The sequence below is a fragment of the Mauremys mutica genome, chromosome 4 (genome assembly GCF_020497125.1).
Source record: "Mauremys mutica isolate MM-2020 ecotype Southern chromosome 4, ASM2049712v1, whole genome shotgun sequence".
Classification (NCBI taxonomy): domain Eukaryota; kingdom Metazoa; phylum Chordata; order Testudines; family Geoemydidae; genus Mauremys; species Mauremys mutica.
In genome coordinates this window covers 72,522,869-72,537,641 of record NC_059075.1, presented here as the reverse complement: position 1 = coordinate 72,537,641, position 14,773 = coordinate 72,522,869, and the positions used below count along the sequence as shown (strand labels likewise).

The 14,773-nt window shown below is 43.8% G+C and overlaps 1 protein-coding gene across 2 annotated transcripts in view; it reads right to left on the bottom strand.

Moving 5' to 3' along the window:
* Positions 1 to 4,321: 4,321 nt before the first annotated feature.
* Positions 4,322 to 14,773, bottom strand: part of CKAP5 (cytoskeleton associated protein 5) — a 79,329-nt gene continuing 68,877 nt past the window's right edge. For both annotated transcript variants that reach the window (XM_045013848.1, XM_045013849.1), the window contains 8 exons: positions 11,658 to 11,845; positions 10,386 to 10,461; positions 9,733 to 9,921; positions 9,517 to 9,654; positions 8,929 to 9,012; positions 8,671 to 8,830; positions 6,524 to 6,678; positions 4,322 to 5,060 (listed from right to left, as the gene is read on the bottom strand). In XM_045013848.1, the coding sequence (XP_044869783.1) occupies positions 4,806 to 5,060; positions 6,524 to 6,678; positions 8,671 to 8,830; positions 8,929 to 9,012; positions 9,517 to 9,654; positions 9,733 to 9,921; positions 10,386 to 10,461; positions 11,658 to 11,845 (1,245 nt within the window). In that variant the 3' untranslated portion in view covers positions 4,322 to 4,805. The remainder of the gene's footprint in view (positions 5,061 to 6,523; positions 6,679 to 8,670; positions 8,831 to 8,928; positions 9,013 to 9,516; positions 9,655 to 9,732; positions 9,922 to 10,385; positions 10,462 to 11,657; positions 11,846 to 14,773) is intronic.

Genomic DNA, 14,773 nt, shown 5'->3' with positions numbered 1-14,773 from the left:
TCTAGTTATGTATCTGGGGCTCTTGGCTAGAGGAAGCGCGCACGCATGCGCGCACACACACACAAAATTACCTGTTCTTTGACCATCTTCATGAATTGACAATGTAGTCAGTGTAAACAGTTGGTTGTGCTGCAAGGGGAAGGTTGCATTTTTGAAAAGGGATTAGGTAGTAGGTTACTTAATTTTTCTCAACTGCTGGGATGTAATTAAACCCATCAGAACAATTGCTGGATGCTAGGCTCCCATTCCCCCCACTAGGTAATCTAAGGGTATGTCTACACTACAGGATTATTCTGATTTTACATAACCGGTTTAAAATCGAGTGCACGCGGCCACACTAAGCACATTAATTCAGCGGTGTGCGTCCATGTATGGAGGCTAGTGTCGATTTCCGGAGCGTTGCACTGTGGGTAGCTATCCCGTAGTTCCCACAGTCTCCTCTGCCCATTGGAATTCTGGGTTGCGATCCCAATGTAAAAACAGTGTCACGGGTGATTCTGGGTAAATGTTGTCACTCAATCCTTCTTCCAGGAAAGCAACAGCAGACAATCATTTCATGCCCTTTTTCCCCTGGCAGACACCATAGCATGGGAATCATGGAGCCCATTTTGCCTTTTGTCACTGTCACCGTATGTGTACTGGATGCTGCTGACAGACATGGTACTGCAGTGCTACACAGCAGCATTCATTTGCCTTTGCAAGATAGCAGAGACGGTTATCAGTTGTTCTGTACCATCTGCCATGCCATTGTAAATTGGCGATGAGATGACGGTTATCAGTCGTTCTGTACCATCTGCTGCTATCATGGATGCTCCTGGCTGGCCTCGCTGAGGTCAGCCGGGGGTGCATAGGCAAAAATGGGAATGACCCCCTGGGTTATTCCCTTCCTATGTTTTGTCTAAAAATAGTCAGTCCTGCCTAGAATATGGGGCAAGTGTACTAGAGAACCAGAGAGCACAGCCGCTCCATGTCAGAGCCCCAGCGATCTCGCAGAAATGATGAGCTGCATGCCATTCTAGGGGGTGCCCCTGCCACAACCCCACCTGTTGCTTCCCTCCTCTGCCAACCCTCCTGGGCTACTGTAGCAGTGTCCCCCCATTTGTGTGATGATAAAGAATGCAGGAATAAGAAACACTGACTTTTTAGTGAGATAAAATGGAGGAGGCAGCCTCCAGCTGCTATCATCATCCAGGCAGTACAGAGTCTTTTCTTTAGACATGAAGGGGGGGTAGCTGATGGAGCTCAGGCCCCAGTTGCTATGATGAAGATGGTTACCAGCTGTTCTGTACCATCTACTGGGAATAACTGGGAGTCATTCCTATTTTTACCCAGGCGCCTCCAGCCAACCTCACCTGAGGCCAGCCAGGAGCACTCATGGGCTGATGATGATGATGATGATGGATAGCAGTCATATTGTACCATCTGCCACCAGGGAGGGGAGGGGATGCTGTTGTTCACTGCCACAGCGTCGCGTTTACCGGAAGCATTCAGTAGACAGAGGGTGACATGGAAAAAAGTCAAATGATTTTTTTTGTCTTTTCTTTCATGGGGGGGGGGAGGAGGGGGTAAATTGACAAGCTATACCCTGAACCACCCCAGACAATCCCCTACAGGCCTTGGGAGCTCAGCCAAGAATGCAAATTCTTTTCGGAGACTGCGGGAGAGCTGGAGTCCTCAGTACCCCCTCCCTCCCTCCATGAGCATCCATTTGATTCTTTGGCTTTCTGTTACACGGGTCATGCAGTACTGTGCTGAGTCCCTGCTGTGGCCTCTATCTGGAGATTTTTTCAAATGCTTTGGCATTTCATCTTCTGTAATGGAGCTGTGATAGAACAGATTTGCCTCCCCCTACAGCGATGAGATCCAGTATCTCCCATACGGTCCTTGCTGAAGCTCTTTTTGGATTTGGGACTGCATCGCCACCCATGCTGATCAGAGCTCCATGCTAGGCAAACAGGAAATGAAATTCAAAAGTTCGCAGGGCTTTTCCTGTCTACCTGGCCAGTGCATCGGTGTTCAGATTGCTATCCAGAGTAGTCACAATGGTGCACTTTGGGATACCGCCCGGAGGCCAATACCGTCGATTTGCGGCCACACTAACCCTAATCCGATATGGTAATACCGATTTCAGCGCTACTCCTCTCATCAGGGAGGAGTACAGAAAGCAGTTTAAAGAGCCCTTTATATCGACATAAAGGGCCTCGTTGTGTGGACAGGTGCAGTGTTAAATCGGTTTAATGCTGCTAAAAATCGGTTTAAACACGTAGTGTAGACCAGGCCCAAAAGTCATTCCTACAGCAGTATTGCTCTCCCAAATTCACTAGTGTGACAAGGCTGAGAGCACCACCACCATATGGAATAAGGGAACACACTAAAATGGTCAAACTCCACAAAAAACTTACAGGGCTATCAGGTGCTTGTTTTATACATTTAATGGCCTCTGCTTACAAGAGTCTGGAGTAAAATGTCCTGACTATGAAAACAGTTGTCAATTCTAATGTACTTAGTCTAACAGTAGGCAAATGAGGAAAAAAACTAGTTTCATGTCTGGTACAGTCACTTTAAAGGCTGACTCGTTACACACTTGTTTTGAAACAAAATTTACCTAATAGGATGGAAATATTTGCATTAGGCTGATTAGTGTGTGTTAATTAACAGCCTACATTTTACTTATCAAGTAATTCCTGGGCCAACCATACACCATTGGACAAGAATAAGCTATACTGCAGAAGCAACATAGGGCAAAAACCTTAGATAATACTGGTTTCTACCATTGATACTTAATTGCTTCTGAACTTAACTTCCAGAATAATGTGAAAAGTTAGTGTTGTACAGGTTTACAGGCATTCCTTTTACTTCACTCACTACTGCACCAATTGGCAATTACAAACGATGGATGCAGCATTTTACAACATATAATAATGTAACAGCAGAACTGAGTCAGTTGGCTACTTTGTGACTTTGTGCAAAAGGCAAAACATAACCCAGAAAGTAACTGGCAATTTATCAGTGCAACACAGCACTAATTGAGTGATGACAGCAGTGGCACCCATTCCAGCAAACAAACTATCCAGCTACACCCTGTCAATACTTAGCCCCAGCTGCAGAATGTCAGCATGCTCTGTCATACCTTTTTCAATGGAATAGAGCTATGAGGCCACCCTATGTCTAGAATCGTTTTCAGAAGAACTGGACAAAAAGCCTGGCAGGAACAGAATAGGGGTGGGAAGTGATTGACACCAGCTGGCCACTAGCATAAGATGGAGATTCCTTCCATACTACACAGACTCGCTACAGGCACTAAGTAGCAGGTTACTGCCTCATCATTTCTGTGGGAGACAACTGCAGAAGCTGCAGCACAGACAGTAATGATTTAAACTATATTCTTCAGAGCTGCATTAAAATTCAGCCACGATTAGTTAAATGCCAGCCCTGTGGTAGGAAATGCTGGCTTAGGAGAATAGCTCATGAAGCAGCAACTCTTCAGGGAGCAGAGATGAACCTAGAAGCAGAAATATACTACAGAAACCCTCTGTGCCATGAGTAGCACAGGATACAGCTCAAAAGCATATGCAAGTCATATTCCATAACAAGTGTGCTGAAGACAACTATCACGTTAAATAGTAAGCAGTCAATGCAATACGGGTCAAAATTTTATGCCCAAGGATTTTGGGGGGTTGGAGGGGAGAGTAGTAGCCAGAGGAAATGTCCTCTTACTAATCACAACCAATGGCAACAATCTTCAAAAACCGGTATTACCACAGATTCTTATAATTGCAATGGTGGTTCTGTAGGCTGGGATGCACTTGCATCTGCACAGCTACATGAGGAAAACCCCATTGAGCTTTGATTCCTAGCTAAGAGTATTTTGAACATGGGATGCCACTTACCTATTCTGTAAGAACATTTCTCTCTCTCAGTAACCTCTTTTGAAGGGGGCAGACGTGTCACTGCACTTATCCACAATGGGGACTATGCTTGCTCTTGGTAGTGACTTCACAGGGCCTGTAGCTTGAAGTTGCTAGATAGACTAATAAATGTCTAGCAAAGTCAATAATTTATTTCTACTTCCTGAATGTTCTTAGGAGGAAGCTGAAAGGCAGCTGTTTTAACAGCAACAATACTGCTGGTAGAAATAAAAGGCTGAAAAGTCCAGGGTTCCCTTCCATGAATAGTAGCAGCAGCAGCCCAGGGCAATCCATTGCTGTATTCAGCTCAAGAGCCTCTGGTTTCAGCTCAGCAATACCCATTCACTAGCATCCAAAAATACACAGTGGCTTCTATTCCCATGGACAGTCACTGCTGCTCCTACAGGGACTGGTATAGTTAATGCAAACTTTATTTACAAAAAGACACTTAAATTAGTTACGCCATGCCATGCGTCCATACAGAATCAACAGTTCAAGGATTACATGGATAAGAATTCACAAAATTAAAAGTGAAACCACTAAAGAGCTTCTAAGAGTTAAGAGCTAGGAAAAGATCTTAAGACAATTTTACAAATAAAAAAACCAAGGTATGAGAAGCTAGTCTGAGCAGGACGACAGCTGTTTACAGGTCTGTACACTACACCTAATACACAGACAATCTTCTATTGTCAAGAGATGCTCACTGAGAAGCAGAGTATGTACAAATACTTGTGCCACAATGACTCAGATCATCCCCCAAAATCCACTGTATTATACATAAACCAGTTTGTATACACTAGGCCTAAATGAGGCCCCTTTAACTATGAAGACTTCTAGTTTAGTAAACTAAAGCTGAAGACAGCTAAGCAGCAGCCATGCTCTCTCTCTCAAACAGCTTCATTTGCGACTGCTTTTTATTCTCTCCAGTCTTTTTTTTAAGTCATCAATATTGGCTGCTGTGGAAGAGGAGGAAGAGGTGGTGGTTCCAATGCCAGAGGAGTGAGTCTGATTGGAGTCTAGGTCCAAATGTTGGTAGTGCTCCCGTGACTCACGGAGCTGAGAGAGCTTACTGTGCAGCATATCTGTGGAAGATGCAACTGTAGGGGCTGCTGGTTTGGACAGCAGTGATGTCAATGGTGGTCTGTCTTCCTGCTATGGGGTGGGGAAAAGGAGATGTTATTTAAGACACTGGAGGGCAAAAGCTGTGCAAGAAATCCACACCATAAATGGATGGCTCCTCACCCTCATGGGAAACATGCTGAACAGAGGAAGAAAAGGAGCAGTCCAACATTAGTACAGTATATACATTCCAACTCCTCCATTTCCAGGACAGATTATATGTAAGCTATTGCCATGATGCATTAGCTACTTGGAACCAAGGTCACCATTTTGTGTTAGTGAGGACCAGAGTGAATCACATGCTTCTCATGATCACTTGCATTAAGCGCAAGTCTTCCGAATTACCTGTGTGTGAGAAAAGTTTTCTACCTTAGAGCCTAAATCTTTGCTTAATCACTTACTGCTTCTCATCTCAATTAACTAAAGGAGACAAAGGTCTGCACTATTGAGTACTACTTGGGATTTAAAGCAAAGCCCATCCTCACACAACAGCTCTCATTCTCTTCAGAGATGAAGAAAATCAGTTCCCATTTCATTGGGAAGGCCTGCTGCGATCCTGCAAGTCTCCCACTGTATTTAAACTCTTAGTGTAGACAGTGGCTGCTCCCACATATGGCATCATGAGGACTCAAGTGAGGAATTCTGAAGTAACTGAGCAGAAAGAAAACTTGGGATTGCCTAACAGAATTCTTCTGCCATCAGGTGATTCAAAGTCAAGTCACTGCTCTCCTGGGAATCTGCAGCTACAAAAAAGTCAGTGACAGTTGAGTTTACGTCTGCACCACATGCCATTTTGCACTCAGCTGTAAACTGATGTGCATGTCCTATCTTAAAAGGTAAGGGTTGTGTTTTACCTAAATCTATACCACCTAATCCTTGTAGCTATTCTTGGAGTCACCAGTATGTCTAAAATGGCTGGCAATAACCATATTTCAGTGTGTAACTAAGATTCTCAGAGAGCACTGGATGTATTGAAGGTTTGACCCATTCCATAGGTTCCTGATGTAACATACTGAGCACATTCAGCATTATTGCTGTCTCAAAATTCCATGTACCCCAACCATACAGCCCTCCATTCATGCAGCTTTTAGTTGTAGAGTGGGAGGGTACAGAAGTTTAGAACACTCACTGTCATGTGACCCAGGAGTATCGCTTAATATAGGCATTACCCTTTAGAGATCAGTAATTAAAGGTAAGTCATTTAGCCTTTTCCTGAAACTCAGTTAATTACCTGGCAAGAGAAGAGGAGATCAGACTCGAGTTGTAGCAGCTAGTGGTGTCTACATCGGTGCAGCAGACAAAAGAGTTGAAGCACTAACAAAGTCTACTCAGCCAGGTAACAGCTTTAAAGCCGTTTACACCAGGAAAGGTACATGCAGTAAGACTCATTGGGATCAGAGTCTGGGCACTGTACAGCAGATCTCCAAATGACTGGCTTCACCCAAAGTGAGCCACTTCCCTTGTAGAGTTTATAGGGGTCTTCAGAAGTACAATACCTTTGCATTGTCAAGGCCACAACGCTGCCTGAGGATTTTTAGCCTTTCCAGGTAGACTGAAGGCCCCACCTCTTCCCCATTTGTGTTTCCTATGGATGAGGACACGGTGTTGGTGGAAGTGGGGACACATGTTAACTCCGTTTGAGGAGAAATTCCTAGGAAAGGGAAAAAAAACGCTTAAGCCTCTTAGTCAGCCTCATGCATCCAACAGAACAATCCAGAGCTTGAGACTACATCAAGCCACATTGTGCTCTTGGAAATCCCATTAATCATAATTATATTTACTGGTAGGGCAATGGGTTTGAGGGTTGACAGTGATTAGCCCATTTTTTGAAAGAAGTCAAGCCACCATAAGTGAGCAGCAAAGCAGCTCCAAAAGGCAACATGTTCTGGCCATTAATTGGAACAGCTGAAGAGGCTATTGTGGGTCATGAGTAGCCATTAAAACCAAATGGTAAATTGACATTACATGAGGGAAAGGCTTTGAAATGTATCCTTTGCTCTTCAGTGCAGCAAGCCAAGTTAGAGGAACACCGAGAGGACTGATGTATTCCTCAATTGACCTAAACCCACCCAGTATTCTTGTGCAGGAAGCTTAAGGGCACTGCTTCTCCCAATTCCTTTTCATGTAATTGAGAGTGGTGAAAGAGCTTCCAAAGATCCCCTTTCCCTCTAGCCTCCACATATCAGACAGGCTTTATCAAATTAATGAAAAGCGCTATCTCTTCATGGAATGGAGAAACTAAGAAGAGAGACTGAGGCAGAAGGTTGCCTTGGATCTTTAAAGTTGAGGGAGTTTAGGTACATATATGCTCTCCACCCACAGGAAACAGTGAGTCCTGAAGTATTCCTTTTAGCCTTTAAATGAAACAAAGCAGTATGAAGAATGCAGTTTGGAAGGCTACATTGCTGAGGTGCTAACTAGTGCATCATCTTTTGACTGTGCAGATTTTTCAAGGTGGGGACAGAAGTTAGTTCTGAATTACCAGCAGCATTTAGGAGGTTCTCAGAGACTCAGTCACTCCTTTTGCCGAAGCTTGTGACAAATTACTTTTGGGGAAGGGGGAGTTAAGGGGAAAGACCACAATGGGCAGTGTGGGATCTTCTAGGAGCAGAAGGACAAGCGTAGTATGTGCCCTTTACTATAAGAAGCTATTCTACTGCCATGTTTCATGATTTCCTAATGGGATCTGTAGTTTTATTATACTGCATTTTCTTAATTACTGAAGTGTGCTTACGGACAAATTTCCGAGTTCTGTTCTACTGAAACTCTTCATTGAGCAAGTTGAGACATCTGAAATTCAGTATTTATGGGAGCAAGGATCTAGTAAACAAGATAGCCCGTTAAGCAGGCCTCTGTGGTGACCGAGCTCTGAATGGAGAACTGTGACTATCCCCTGGCTTCCTGGGACATTTACGAAGTGACTTAACAACTAACCTGATATAGACTGCTCCTACTAAGGATTGTCAGGCTATTCCTAGCCAAGATTGGGGAAATTAGAAGAAAAAAAGCTATATTTTATGTCTGCTGTGTTGATGTGAAATCTACGACGTTTATGCCTTGCTTCAGTCTGACAGTTTCATGCAAAGATCCTATGACACTATTTTAGCAGCCCTAAAAGAAGAGGGAGAATTTTGCAGCTGCCACTGTGATGTCCTGATAGGATGCTTCACCAAGGAAGCCTAGTTTAGGATAAGGAGAACTTCAGACTAAGTTACTGCAACAAGAATTGCTTGCTTGCCAGGCCTTCAACATAGGACTCCAGAGCACTGCACTCCATTAGACAGAGTAAAGGTTTTTGAATTTTCTTTTAGAGGGGTACTTCTCTAACCATGACCAGAATGATGTGCACTGAAGTCCTTTCAGATCTTTACCTTTATCTCTTCCCACCTAGTTCGGTAAGGTAACCACAGCACCTTCCCTGTGAGTGGCAAAGCATAAGTGGTCTTTGCAACAGGTGCCATAGTGACTTTACAAATGTGCCACTAACGAGTGCTCAGAGAATAACGGGGTCACTTTGGAAGCCCGTAAGGCTTTCAAACATAGTGACACTTAAAGGGAGCAGCTACAGTTGCCACATTATAGCTAGATTCAGCATGCCAAGTCCCCAGGCCCAATTCACTTGTGTTGCCAAGAAGCTCTATACCTGTAGATGAAGGAATGCGTCCTTTGCCCTCCTTTTCCATCTCAATGTGCCGGAGGCCTCGTTCTACGTAGCTCTGGAAAAACTGAGATGAGTTTTTCAGGAAGGGCTCAATGTCTGCATCAGAATACTTCTTTTTGTATTCATACAGCTCTGCCAGACCCTGGGGAAGGAGGAAACTTTCCATGTGTTACCCAAACTGCAATAGGCACATGAGGTGGTATAATCTTCCCCTTCTTCCTATGGTAAAAATGCACTCACCTCTTTAGTGTTCTCCTTGGAGCCAATCTTCTTAAATATCTCTGCTAAAAAATCATTTACTTTGGCCTTTGAAGACTTTTCATCCTAAGAAAGAAATTGAAACTCCTGAACAAGATTGTTTAAAGTGGCATCCCCAAAATATTAGAGGTCCTTAGCTAAACAATTTACAATACACTCAAGTGCCAAGGACCTACCAGATGCCTGTGGTGCTTCAGGGACAGAGACACCCACAACAGCACAGGCTAGCTGGGTCAAAAGAACTGTCTTTTACAAGACTGGGGTTTATACGGATGTCAGGTACAGAGGACGACACATCTTAGAAGACCTGCATTTAAAGCCTGTTCTGGCCACAGTTAAAGTTTAGTGGACCAGCCATTATCAGAGCTCATGTTCAGCAAGCAAGACGGGTACTATTGAGCCTTAATGCATCTCAGAGGCACAGTATTAGAAGGACCAATTTCAGACACTGATCACATGTTCCAGTGGGCAACCTAACTTCACATCTGACTGGAGCTAGTTAGGAACTAGTTTCTTAGAACAAAGTCCATTTGCCACCTTTCCCTCCACCGTTAACTTCATGTTACTTACTATGCGAGAAGCCCCCTTTTCTGTCTCTTTATCAGTCTTGCTTCCAGTTTGGTCCATGGAGTGCTTCATTACTCGACACAGGTGAGCCTCCAGCTCAGATTCATTCTTGTTTTCTATCATTGTTAAATGGTCCAAGATCTGAGAAAGACATAATAAAAACTTTAAAGACAGCTTGAGCATCTTAAATTAAAGCACATAGCTCGTTTCTGCTCTAACCTTGGGACCTTTCAGCTTGCACAGAGTGTGAAGCAGGGTTTTAAGTGTCCTTATGGGGAATTCACTTTTACACTGCTTCAGCTTCTCCTTGGGAAACACCTTCATGAAAATGTGGATGTCCAGCAGGATTCGATCCAGGTTGATGCTATTGATGGTTTCAGGAAGAAGCCGCACCATTCTCCACAGACACTGGAAAGAAAGAAAAGTTTATGAAGAACCAACTGCTCAAATCAGAGGGGAGTTCCTGCTGCAGGTTTTGCTGTATCCAGGGTGTTGGTATCTGGAGCTAGATGCCCAGAAGAGTAAGTGCTGTTGTTGATTCCATTACCAGTAGCAGGAGATTGATCGAGTTATTAGTGTATGTACACTACCATGAGCTTCACACACTGCTCTGGGCCTGCTGGATGCTTCTAATCTCACTAAGGGTATGTCTAACCTAGGATAAGGGGTGTTTAGCATGTTTTAGAACCTTAGCGTAGATGGGGCAAGTTTTATCTCAACATGATCTAGACTAGGCGCTAGAGTAGCATTTAAAGTTATGTTCACCAACTTGGTCTTAAAGCACTTTGTTTCTGTTTGAACCAACAAGTCTGGATTAGGAACAGACTTCAGAGAAGGAACAAGTGAGTACACAACCCCCATTATAGGCTCACCTTCATGACAAGCTCTGAGAACTTGGGAGAGCTGGCTGTTGCTAGCAGACTGTCTTGGAGCAGAACAAGCAGGGCACTGGAGAGAACAAGTAGCATTAGATGGGCAAATGCTATAAAGGGATTGGAATAACACCGCCCTACTGAACACCACACCAGGGACTAAAGATCGCAACTAGTTCAGCTTTCACACAATGCTCTGCACCTCCTCCCTGTCCCCAATATCTTACTATCAGCTCCATAAAAATGGAGAGCTGAATTTCTGCAGAACATACCATGTCAAAACTGGTCAACTGACAGTCCAATGACAGACTACAAGTTTAGGTTGTAGAATGGTTCATTGTAAAGCTTTACCTCAATGATATAGATTGGACAGTGATTTAGTTATAACTGTGCCCCTTTAGATACATCTACACAGCAGCTGAGAGCATCCTTCCCAGCAAGCGTAGACATACGCTCACAGGCTCTGCTTGAGCTAGCGTGCACAAACAGCAGCATGGCTGTAGCAGCACAGACGGCAACTCAAGCTAGCCACCCAAGTACATACCTAAGGAAGTCAGGCAGGGTTGTATTCAGGTGGCTAGTCTGAGCAGCTGTAGCCACACTGCTATTTTTAGCACGGCTACCTGCACTGGGAAGCATGCTCCCAGCTACTATGTAGACCAGGGGTCGGCAACCTTTCAGAAGCGGTGTGCCGAGTCTTCATTTATTCACTCGAATTTAAGGTTTTGTGTGCCGGTAATACATTTTAAAGTTTTTAGAAGGTCTCTTTCTATAAGTCTATAATATATAACTAAACTATTGTTGTATATAAAGTAAATAAGTTTTTAAAAATGTTTAAGAAGCTTCATTTAAAATTAAATTAGAATGCAGAGCCCCCGGACCCGTGGCCAGGACCTGGGCCGTGTGAGTGCCACTGAAAATCAGCTCGCGTGCCGCCTTCGGCACACGTGCCATAGGTTGCCTACCCCTGATGTAGACATTTCCTTAGATTCAGGGCCCAGAAGCTAAAGTTACTGTCCTGATACACTTGTTTTTTCAGTAGCCAGGTGAACTATTCTACAGCCAGCTTTGCTCACCACTTTAGTTGACAGGCCATTGTCTTGCAAGAGGACTCAATGAGACAGTGACTAACATATGGTAAAAGCAGACTGGAGAGCCATGTTCACTGAAATCACATACACGAACAGTGACGTGGTATTTCATCTGTAGTATAGGACTGTTGTAGAGGGAGAGAACTTGTGTCTTCTCTGATTCTAGCAAAGACTAACTTACCTCAATATGTTGGTCTGGTCAGACTTCTCCAGAACCTTCACCACCAAAAGGTTGACTGATCGGATGACCTGCTGCCCTTCCTCAAGGTCTTCAACCCGTGAATCCAGCATTAATGTAATGAGGCCATGCATTAAGTCTTTCAGCACTCCTGTGGAGGCCTCCCGAGCCAGGCTCTCCATCTGGAATAGCTGCAAATCAAAGCCAGGATTAGAAATTTCTTCAGCATGCACCATTTAGTTTAGGGACTCATCTGGGATTCTACTTGCAACTCTCTCTTTAAATATGCACCTCTTTCACAAAGTGTTTATATAGTCTATTAAAACGTATGGGAAGAACATTAAGGTTATAGAGTCAAGCGTTCAAAGGCAGGAAATACCGAAGTTAAGGCTGTACATGTAAATGTTAGTGGTTTTATTTTGAAAATAGAATATGTAAAAATGGTTTTTTACCCCAAAAGATCTACTCCCCATGTGTGTATTGGTCAGAGCTACTGATTTCAATGACTACAATGGAGATTCACTATATTTCCTACTCTTGGCCCTCCTGAGCCAACCCAGCTCTGAGGGAGAAGCAAGATTCTACTGCTTCATTTGTGTCAAGAATAGTTAAAATAAAGCAACTCTATTACCTGTGCAAACATGTGAGGAAAAAAATTAAGTTCCACTGGACCCTGAGGAGCTAATTTGCAGACCTTTATTGTTGGTGGCAATGCAAGAAACTGACAGACAGCACCAGCTAAGATAGAACTGCATTTTAGTTGTGTTTCTTAACATAGTATCTTAATGCATACACATAATTACATTATTTTTCAGATACTGCAATACACTATTTTTCCTTCAACCTTAGATACGCATGAAGCATTACCATGCATGTCAGAGAACCTAGAAAAAAAATCATAGGCGGGCCTGGTACCAACACTTAAGGTTTCCCAATACTTCCCGCTATAAGTCCTTGTTTTCAGTTGCACCTTTGCCAAATTTTACGTGTTTTTGGCTGAAGTTTTCCATACCAGCTATCTGCCTCAAATTAATGGGTTGTTTTTAAAAAAAAAAAATTCAGTCAAAATGGTTCAGCTGTTTCCAAGAACAAAGCTAGTGAAAAAATAAGTTGTTCTGCCCATGTTAAAATATTCTGGTGACTTATCCTTTGAAAAGCTTGGGCATCCCCATGCTTTGGGACAGGGGATGAAATTTGGCAGGGAGAATCCCTGTGAAAATCCACCAGAATCTGGCCAAGTTATTCTGGGCTACTGGAGGCCATGCTGGGTCCAGGTCTCTAAACAGAGCAGGGAGACTGTCCAGGACCCCCCAGCTGGTGCCCAGGCAGCATAGAGAAGGAATCTGCGTGCCTGATTTGAACACAGAAAAGGACAAGAGCCAGACTTGTAGGGGGACTGGCTGGGCAAGAAGAGACTGGGACTAGGAGCCCATTAGCTTGAAGTGGAGGCTGAGAGGTGTCTAGGTAAGGAGAATGGAGCTCAGACAATAAGCCAAAGGTGGGGAAAGAGACAGGACTGAAAGAGTAGTTGGGGCAGAAGAGCCTGTGCCTACCAGAGCATACTCCCCTCCAGAGCCTGGATGGAACCTAAAAAAATGTATAAGTATCACCATTCCTCTACCATTGTCATTCATAGTCACCGGGCCAGGTAAAGTGAGAGAATGATTCCACAACCCAGTAGACAGGGCACTAACCTATGATGAGGAAACCCAGGTTTAAGTCCCTGCTCCAATTACTCTATTTATAAACACTCTCTCCTCTTATAGACTCAGACTTTAAGGTCAGAAGGGACCATTATGATCATCTAGTCTGACCTCCTGCACAATGCAGGCCACAGAATCTCACCCACCCACTCCTGACACTGTCCCATGTTAAGACCCACATCAGCATATCCCAGCAGCTAGGGCACTCTCCCACATGTGAGACCCAAGTTCAACTCTCATCTCTACATCAGGCAAAAACAGGGGGAACTGAACCCAAAGTCTCCCAAATCCCTGGTGAGTGTCCTAACCATTGGGCTAAAGCTTATAAAGGAAGACATCACTGCCACCTCTTCCTACGGCCCTTCTGTGAATCTAGTTTTCCTGTTCTTTTGTCAAAAATGATTGAATAGCTAAACAAATGTTTCAGGCTGAAATGAAATGTTTTGACTGATTGGCTGAAAGATTAAAAAAAAAAAAGTTGGTTTCAATTCAACCCAAAACTGAAAACCTTTGATTTTTCAGAATTGCCAACAAACCAAAAATGTCCATTTGCCCAGCTCTAATCACAAGTTAGGAGATGCCAGAGTTAAGGATGCCTCTGCAACCTTAGTTCAGCCCCCCTATGATCAAAATATATTTTCCTCCACAGGATGGGCCCGCTGTGGGGCTGAATCAGTGTTGTGTGGTGAAGGAGACGGTTGTCTATAGCATAATTTCTACACCTTTTTGATACCAGGGACTGACTTGCTGCCTTCCTAAACTGTATCAGGGACTGGCGCTGGTCCATGGACCAGTTGTTGAGAAACACTGGTCTATAGGACCCTTGCTTCATTTGTTGCAAAAACTGGAACATGTGTAGTAAATGAAGCAGAGGATTGCAGGAAGAAAAAGGATGCTCTCCTGATTAAGGCAGTTGAATGCTGCCCGGAAAACTGAATTTTGTCCCCACTCTGCCACAGAGTTCCTATGTGATGCTAAGCAAGTCACTTAAACCAGACTTTTCACAGGTGGTCACTAATTGTGTGTTCCCCATTTTTTGGTGCTTGACTTCAGATCTTGGGGTCTAGTTTGCAGAAGCGCTGCACACTCACAATTGCATTCAATGGAGCTGTGCTTTGACTATATGAAGTGCTGTACAATGCTACATATACTCAAACATCAGGACTAGACATCTCAAATTCCTCTGTGCCCCAGCTCCTCATCTGTAAAATTGGGATAACAAACAACTCTCCCCCCTCCCGAATCTCTCGGGGGTGTTATGAAAAATTAATAAATTTGAAAAGCACTCACACTATGTGATGAGCACCACAGAAATGCCTGAAAGAAATAATTCTGTCTTAAGAACAAAATTTGAACAGTGTGCACTAAAGAAGGCATGGGGATGCACAATGAACAAGGGGAAAAATAATAGCATAT